This window comes from Pygocentrus nattereri, chromosome 10 (assembly GCF_015220715.1).
Source record: "Pygocentrus nattereri isolate fPygNat1 chromosome 10, fPygNat1.pri, whole genome shotgun sequence".
NCBI lineage: Eukaryota > Metazoa > Chordata > Actinopteri > Characiformes > Serrasalmidae > Pygocentrus > Pygocentrus nattereri.
Genome location: NC_051220.1, coordinates 273,213 through 282,500, shown reverse-complemented (window position 1 = coordinate 282,500; position 9,288 = coordinate 273,213). Strand labels below are relative to the sequence as shown.

At 41.9% G+C, this 9,288-nt stretch overlaps 1 protein-coding gene across 1 annotated transcript in view; it reads left to right on the top strand.

The window, feature by feature from the left end:
- Positions 1-7,343, top strand: part of spata17 (spermatogenesis associated 17) — a 65,278-nt gene extending 57,935 nt beyond the window's left edge. The window contains exon 10 of the mRNA XM_017720340.2: positions 6,427-7,343. Coding sequence (XP_017575829.2) covers positions 6,427-6,507 — 81 coding nt within the window. The 3' untranslated portion in view covers positions 6,508-7,343. The remainder of the gene's footprint in view (positions 1-6,426) is intronic.
- Positions 7,344-9,288: the final 1,945 nt, after the last annotated feature.

Below are 9,288 nucleotides of genomic sequence, written 5' to 3'. Positions count from 1 at the left end.
TTTTCAGTACATTTACAAAAATGTTAAAAAACATGAAACATGTTAAATGAACACGTTTGTGATGTCAAAACGGGGAAAAGAAAACGAGCAGAAATGTGGGCGGCATGTGAAATATGAGTTGGAGCTGCAGCCCATCGCGTTTTCACTGAAAATCCTCCACTGGTTTTCTGAAGAGTAATTGTTGGTCTCAGGACTTCACTCCACCCACCGCCTGTGGAAGAGAAAGAAAGCAGCTCTGAAATCCCTCATTTGGTTTCCATCAGCATATCGATTTGAAGTGGAACGAGACCGGCGCGTTTCTGAAAAGCGTCCTGAGAAACTTCTCCACCTCTGGCTCGCCGTCTGCATGGCGAGCCCACAGCTGCACCGTCTCAGACTGATGGCGTTTAATTAGGCTCTACTGCGGTTTTATTTGTACGTCTCTATTAATATTTATTTTGGTCATACTGTGAAAATCTTTAATTCTTAGATTTTAAATAATTAAGTTAATAATTTTTCCACTTATGTTTTTATGACTTACAGTGGCCTGAATTACTGCCTCCCTCTGAGTACAGGCTCGTGGTCCACTAGAGGGTGCGTCACGGCCCACTGGTGGTCCTTGGCCCACAGGTTGAGAAACCCTGCTGTAGATTACTTGACCACTATACACTTTTAAAAAATGAAAGATAACTGTAAATTCATTGAACTTCAAATAATAATCTAAGAACTTTACAGCTGGCAGTGCAGGCAGGTGACGTTCTCCTGGCCTTCGCCAAACCCTCACTGACACATAGTGAAGCTGATCCGTCGCTCCACAGAGCACATTTCCTCTGTTCCAGGGTCCAGTGGTGGCGCTTTACACCACTCCAGCTGACGCTTGGCATTGCGCATAGTGATCTTAGGCTTTTGTGCAGCTGCTCGTCCATGGAAATCCTGCTATGAAGCTCCCGGTGCAGTTTCTGTGCTGATGTTGATGCCAGAGGAGGTCTGGACTCTGCAGTTATTGAGCAGCAGAGCGTTGGAGGCTCTTATGTTCGGCTCCCTGCTCTGTAACTGTACGTGGTCTGACACTTTGTGGCGGAGTCGCTCTGATTATGAAACGCCTCCACTTTTCAATAATACACTCACCGTTGATTGTGGAAAATCTAGGAGGGAAGAAATTTCATTTCTGTTACAGAACCGTGTTGAACTCAGTGACTCTTTAGACCCATTCTTTCACTGGTTGGACGACTGCATGGCTAGCTGCTGGATTTTATCAGTGGAATGATACACCTGAATTCAATGATTTAAGAGGTGCGTCCCAATACATTTGTCCATATGGTGCATTTTCTCTCTCTGTTCCAGTCCACAGAAATCAGCAGATGCAACATCCAGTAATTTGTCCTTTGCGTTCTTGTGGAATTTCCCAATGTAAATGGTGGCAGCAGCTTCAGAAGGGAACACGAAGCAGCCGTGTATGAAAGAGCCCTCTGCCATTGCTGCTGGGAATTACGCCGTCAACCTCTCACTAGCGAACATAATGTAAACTGGTTTGGGCTGGAGCCTGGTGAGATGTCAGAGTGTCGGACTGAGAAAAGTGCATTGGACGCATTAGGACTTGACAGGGTCCTTCTTGAAATAAGTGAAATTAATGGCGCTCTTTTCATGTACGACAAGGCCGCGGCACCCCTTTCACACTGCTTACAGTCGGAGAAAAGTCAATACTTTTTTATTACTCGATCCTGACCTACATTCTGCACTACAAGTGCTAGCCTGCTAATTGGTTTCAGGAAAAAAAGAGCACCTTCATCCCAAAGAACGCTGAAGCAAATAAATCAATCTCTGTTTCTTTACTCCTGTTTTATTGAGTGAGGCTGAGGAGAGAAGAAACAAATTCCAGCTTAAATTATGGTTCCGCTAAGGTGAGAAGAGTCCTGGTTAAAGCTGCTGTTAAGTAGGTGGTAAATATGCACTAAAGCAGAGCTGTGAAAGTCCAACGTCGGCAGAGAGCAGAAACAGTGAATTACGCAGAGATTAAGACTATAGATCACTTTATAACCTTAAACTGCTACAGCGTATTATTCAGTTATTAAACATCAGACTTATTATTCAGTAACTACCATAAATTATACACTAATGACTCAGTCAGTTATGAGTGTGACAAATGAAAGTGTTTCCACATACAGACCCTTGCGGTTTAGACCTAAAGGTCAATAGTTGTTTCTGTATGATTATGTAATCACCTTTTACATTTACCTAGTAGCATCTTTCCATAATCAGTAATATTATTCCATAATAAAGTAACACTATATAAGTATAGTTTAAGATTTTTATCATTAATATATTCGTATTATCCATAAACATCCTTAATAATCACCCATATCCAACCTGCCTTGATGCCTCCATCTGTGACAGAGGACCAGATCACAGTTAAGGGTGCAGCCGTAAAATCATCAGTTTTATGAAATTAAGGCTAATATATAAACAATACGAGCAAAACATGAAGCAAATGGCACCAGACAAACATGAGAGCTCCTTCTACCAAAGACAATAATAACAATCACCTGGAAAAAGAGTGACAACAAACTACACAAAGAGAGAGATGTGGGGGGCGGAGCTAACCAATGTTAATATATTAATTGAAAGTAAGTGGAAACGTCCTGTACAGAGAACACACTCCCACAGTCTAACACACCCATCAGTTCAACATGCTGGGGAAAACACTCAACATGGGGTGTGGGATTGAGCAAAGGTTCATACTGATGCTAATAACAGAAACTGTGCAGAACTGTGTGCAGAACTTTGCTCGGTGCCAAGTTTGTAGTGGATGTTATTTATTTTCACTTCAGCAGGTGGAGTTTGACCGAGGGGAGTGCAGACTTTCTGTATGACTGCATGTTTGTACACTGGCTCACTTTCTTATCTTAGCCAGAAAGTGCTGTCGCTCTCAGCATGGGCTCCAACTCCTCCTCAAGCCGGTGGTTGGATGCTCCCTCTGGTTCCACCTATGTCCCTTAAATCAGCCTCGTCTCTATGGCTTTAAAGCTGTACCTCGACTAAATCTCTAACACTGATAATAATGACTGGAAGCTGCAGCCACCAAGTAGCATGATGACATGTTAGATAGATGGATAGACAGACAGACAGACAGACAGACAGATAGAAAGACAGGCAGAAAGACAGACAGACAGGCAGAAAGACAGACAGACAGACAGACAGGCAGGCAGAAAGACAGACAGACAGGCAGAAAGACAGACAGACAGAAAGGCAGAAAGACAGACAGAAAGACAGACAGGCAGAAAGACAGGCAGACAGAAAGACAGACAGGCAGACAGACAGACAGACAGGCAGAAAGACAGACAGGCAGACAGACAGACAGAAAGACAGACAGGCAGACAGACAGACAGGCAGAAAGACAGACAGACAGACAGACAGACGGATAGATAGACAGAAAGAACTTTATTGATCCCACAGGGAAACTGCAGTGTTTTATGCAGAAAAACACAAACTACAAATAAATCCAGACAGAAGTTGAAGTACAAGAGAAATAAAACGAAGTATAAAAGTATCTATTTACATCTTCACATCACTCGCTGTGTTTACAGACAGCAGGCCGAGTGCTGTGGGGCAGCTGAGTGGCGGCTCTTCACGTCTGTTCACTGGTAGCAGCGTCAGCGTTTCTGACCAAACTGGTCGTTTAACGCGTCACTAATTCTTTACCTAGCTGTCGCGCGCCTGCACCAGCCGAGCCGTCCAGCCGCGATTTACACCCCGATGTGACACGGAAACGTCTAGATTTTCACCGTTTCTCTCCGCGAGAGTTTCCTGAGACCGCGTCCACGCGCGTTTGCTCCGCAGCCGTTAGTGTCAGCGCTGAGTGCTGTTTACAAGGGCAGCTGGCTGCAGCCGCTCCCGAGGCCCTGGCAGACAGATGATTGTCATGGCGGCGGACGCTGACTGACAGAGGGATCACATGCATGCCTGCGAGAAGGGAAACTGTCAGTGCCCCAGTCTGTGACATTAGTTTGTCCTTGCTCAACTTCGTCTTTTTTTAGTCTTAAAAAAAGAGAGAGAGAAACAAAATATATAATTAAACCGCCTCCCTCCTCCCTCCTCCCTCCTCCCTCCAGCCTGACTTCACTCCTCACTCGTTCTCTTTGTTATCCTGCCGGCGCGCTCAGCTCGGCTTCTCTGAATAGTAAGCAGTGCTGGAGAAGAGGTGGCCTGTGTTAGAGCAGGTCTGCCTCTAGGGGGGGTCGGCGAGCATTAGCTCACACCTAGAGAGACTCTGGTCTGCGAGAACTGCAGCAACTAGGCCACTCGCGAAAGGCTGAATCCAGTCCAGCTAAAAATACCTGACGCTGATTTTTTTTTCTGCAGAGCTGCAAAAAAAGAGGTCAGGATTTGTGTTCTGGCTCTGGCATCCATCATTAACAGGCTGACTGAGCTCGGGAAAAACTATTAGCGCTGTGATGAAGAGGGCGCGAGCATCACATTAGGCGTAGTGAGCCACACAGTGGAGAACCGTGCTTAGTGACCTCACTGCTCCTAATTATCAGGCACTTACAACTACTTTACTCAGTACTTAGTATTTACTTACTTTACTCAGTACTTAGTATTTATCTTTAGTATCTCATACTAAATGCAATTTAACACCATGTACAGTCAGAGGCAAAAGTCTGAGGGGTACAGTCTACCCCAGGCAGATGTCATGCTTTGTTTACTTTTCTACACAATTTCTGTTTATTCGTGTTTAAGATATTGGAAAAAATTAAAACTTAAAATACAAAATGTGCCCAAAAAAATATATATATATTTTATACACAGTACTGTGTGACAGTTTTAGGCATCTGAGCTAATTTTAACCCGTTTCCCTCAGCAGTGAGTTTATCACAATATACATCAGAATAAAGTCGTATTCATAATTCAAATAAACAGAAAAACAATAAACAGTAACAAGAATTTCTCGGGTCCATATTTTTCCTGGACACCTTCACAGCCGCCACAGAGACTCGTTAATATCATCAATGACATCATGAGCTCAATTTACTGAGCACTGATTGGTCAAACCAGGAGCTGCTTTTTAACTACATATAATACTGGATTTCCTCGAGGAGAGGCTTGGAAATGGGTAAACAATATATATACATATATATATAATAAATATTCTATACATTTTGTTTATTCAAATATTAACACTTTTCTCAGCAAATAAACACAAACTACACAAATAAATAAGATTTTGAAAATGTGTCTAAGACTTTTGTCTCTCTCTCTCTGTCGTGTGTGTGTGTGTGTGTGTGTGTGTGTGTGTGTGTGTGTGTGTGTGTGTTTTTATATATATATGAATACATTTCTTATTGGCTGAAGAAGTGGGGAGTTCTGGCAGCCCAAATCAAATGCCCATGAGCCCCACTGTGGGCAGCCCTGCATTAATGAGATTATTATTAAATCATGAGACACACAGGGGTGGAAATTATTTAAGTAACTGTACTTTGTTACTATAATTAAAATAAATTCCACTGATTTTCCAGAACTTTTTACATAATTCAGAACCATTCAGAACCACCAGAGAACCTACACGAGTCTTCTGAGTTTATATGGAATGTTGATTGCAGTAAATCCAAACTAAATTTCCGATCTTTGGGAACTATTTTACCTTATAACCCTTTGCATGTACCTCTCCACTCTGCCTGTACTTAAAACATACAGTATAGGTCCAAACCTTCTCCAGACTTTAATAAAACCAGGTGTGTATTACATTTCATGTGATGACGTTCTCTGTCGTAACCTTTGAAGGCATTAAAGTCTTTGGACGTCTGGTTCCTATCACCACCACTGTGAGCAGTTCTGACCCTGTAAATTTCTCTAGAACTAGTGTTTCACACTAAACATCCAGAATGACTTTCTTTATGTTTCAACTATTTAATTATGCATAAGTTTAAAAAAAACAAACAGTGGATTTCCACTTTAAGCCCTGTTTAAAGGATTTGTGCTTTATGAAAGTTTCAGAGAGAAAATGTACATTTTACTCCTTTTTAGACCTTCAGAGTCTTTACTGATCTTAATGAGCAGTTTTCTCCCTTTCTATTAGCTGAGGTCTCTTACATTTCATTTTTTATTCATTAAAATAATAATAAAAAAAGATTTGATTAAAACATGACACGTCAGTGAGACAGCCCACAGCGATGCTAATTTGACTGTATGAGGACCAGCGCCAGATTAATCAGCCCACCAGAGAAAATCTTTCATTTTTATCAGTTAGATTTACTTTTAATCCAGTGTGTTTAAATGTTTTGGAGTAAATTGTTCCACTTCATGCTTCCACAGTAAATTAGGCAATATTTTCACGCAGTGCTTATGATTTTGTGTACATTCCTCTGTAAATACTTTATTGATAATTGTTTTTATAGTGCTCAGCATATTGTCTGAAACTGTTCCTAATTGAGAAATATTTTCACTCTCCAGCCGTTCAGGAGGGTCTTCACCACCTGCCACGTGTTTGACAAGTTTGGGCGGCTGTACTCCAGCGCTGGGAAATCTGTGTAGCAGACTTCTGCGTCTGTATCTCATTAAAGGTATCAAAGCTTTTTTGTCTGGCATTTGTTTTGTGTTATTATATTTACGTTAATTACATTTGACAGAAGTGATCAGCCCAGTTTTACTGACCCTCAAACGATTTGCTCCAAGAGGAAGTTGTTTGTTTTTTTGCTTTTCTGTCTTTATTTGTTTATTTTCTTTTTTTTCAAGTTTTTTTCTTGATTTTTTAAAAAATTTTCATCCAATCTAAGATATTACGCTGTTTATTCAAGCACTGTCTCAGTGTCAGACAGAAAACCTCAACAACTAAATATAATATCACGTGTTCGGTATTCAGCGCCGCCGCCCTCTGCCTTTATTACAGCTTCCCTTCTTTTCAGTTTTTCAAAGGAATCTTCAGGGATTTCTTCCCAAAGTGCAGTCTTAGAAGTTGTTCACATTTTCTTGTTCTCATGATCTGAGTCATTCCAAAGTAATTCCGTGATGCTGAGGTCTGGACGCTGAGGTGGTCAGTCCATTGTTCTGAGATCACCAGCAGCTTCTTTTACTTTTCTTAGTAACAGCTTCATGATAGCCTCACATCCTTTCAGACCCACTGAGTCCTCAGATCTAAACTAGAGTGGAGATTATTTTAAGCTGTTTTTTTTAACGCCTGTTTTTTCCACTTGTTTTCCTGATCTGCTCAGAAACACCTCCTTAAAGGCTGTTTGGACATGTAAAAATTGAAGGGTGGTCTTTGCACAGTGCTGTAATGGGATCACTCAGTTTCATTCCATATGCAAATTGATCTGTTAATGTATGCAAAAGAAAATGTCCATGATCAATAAAATCATGTCAGTATTTCATCTCTGAGTTTTGAATCTCTGAAAGCTGTAGAATCTGAACCCCACGCTGCTCCACATCAACAACGGAGGAAGTGCTCCTGGTCCTGCGCTGCGCTCAGAGCTGCGAGCTGACGTCCATCCATCAGTGGACACGGGCCGAGTGGGCAGCTCGCTCATTGCATGCGTCCAATTTCTCCTCCTCCCAGAACGAGGGGCTGGTTTCAAACGTTTCCCACGCAGCATTTCCGCCAAAAATAAATGTCCTTTAATTCCACTGAGTGGGAGGAAGGCGAAGTCCGCGGACGCGGCTTCTCCTGCAGAGATTTAATTTCCACAAATAATTCTGAGTGCTTTGTTCTGTTTTGTCAGTGTGTGGCGAGCGAGCGCGAGTGCGAGCGCGAGTGCGAGCGCGAGTGCGTATCTAAGCGAAGCCTGCTGGCTGCCGTCCCTGCTGATGAATCAGAGGCAGAAGCGGCAGTAATTTGGAGAAGCGTGAGCTATCTCTGTGATTGCTCTCAGTCCGAGGCAGTCCATCACTTCACAATAACTCAGCCCACTGTGACTCTGGCCTCCAACACAAGGAGAGAGGAAAGCCGCTTTCCCATCAGGCCGATTAGACACCTTCATCTGATCCCCCCGCTTTCCACTCCAAGTCTGGCAAGTTTGGAAACGGCTCCCAGGCCGATCCCAGACCAGTGGTTCCACAGCTGTATCCATACAGTAGCCGAGGAGAAGACTGAGGGACGCTGTCCAGGAAACGAATCCTTTCTGTGTTTTTGTGTCGACGAGCAAAATGCAGCTTTTTGAAAACACTGACGTCATGACTTGTTTAACTTGCTCATATACATTTTCATTTATTTAGTACACAGAACTCTGCCTGAAATATGTGGAAGCTCGTTTCTGAGACTGAAGAACGCATAACATCTCAGAGAGACGACTTTCAGTCTCAGAATAATTAGATTATATCTCATAATTATACCGTAATATCTCAACCTCATAATGAGATACCATCATAATGATGTCTTATAATCTCATAATTATCACTTGCTCTCTCTAAATAATGAGATATTATCTATAACAATGACTTAGTATCTCACAATAATGACTTAAGATCTCATATGAGAGATTTTCTCATTATTATGAGACAGTAAGTCATTAAGAGATCATGAGATCTAAAGTCAGAATTATGAGAAGGTTTCTCATTATTATAAGACACTAAGTCATTATGAGATACTAAACCATAATTATGGGATACTTGACATAATATTAAAAAAAAAAAACATCCAGGTACATGTGGATGAGGCCATAGTGCACATGTTCTAATTCTTTATTAATAAAAATAAATAAAAAATGTGCCTTAATATCGACCGCTATTTTATATTTCTAATCAATAAATTAAATTAAGCATATAAACAGTACTTGTGCTTTCAAATGTGCAGAAGTGTGTTCTTCCTAGAGAAAGTGCAAAACACAGAACTTCACCAGGGGTGCCCAAACTTTTACACACGAAAAATCTTAAAGCGGGTAAAAATTTGGGTCAGTGTAATTTTGCATGACCAAAAAAATCCACGGCTTTATTTTAACAATGCTTCACTGGCTCATGTGACTAAGTTGTTAACAATGAATTGTCAAACTCAGATAAACAGCAGAGCTGTGGGCGGAGCTTCCTGGGATTCATGGTGGAGCACATTAAATATAAAATAAACATAAATTTGATGAACGCTAAAGAAAAGACGGGAACCTTATATAAATGTGTGAATTCTGTCAAACTGATGAGAAAATTACATAACAGGACAAGCAGCATGTTAACTGTGAGTTAGGGTAGAATCAGAGGCCCAGCCGAGGGGCGGCCGGGTGGCCGCCGGGTGGCCGCCGGGTGGCCAACCCTCTGGCAGGCCCAGTGATGGAGAGTGAGACGTTCGGCCAGTTTCAGTCAGACGTGATTAGTGAAGCAGTCGTGAGACTG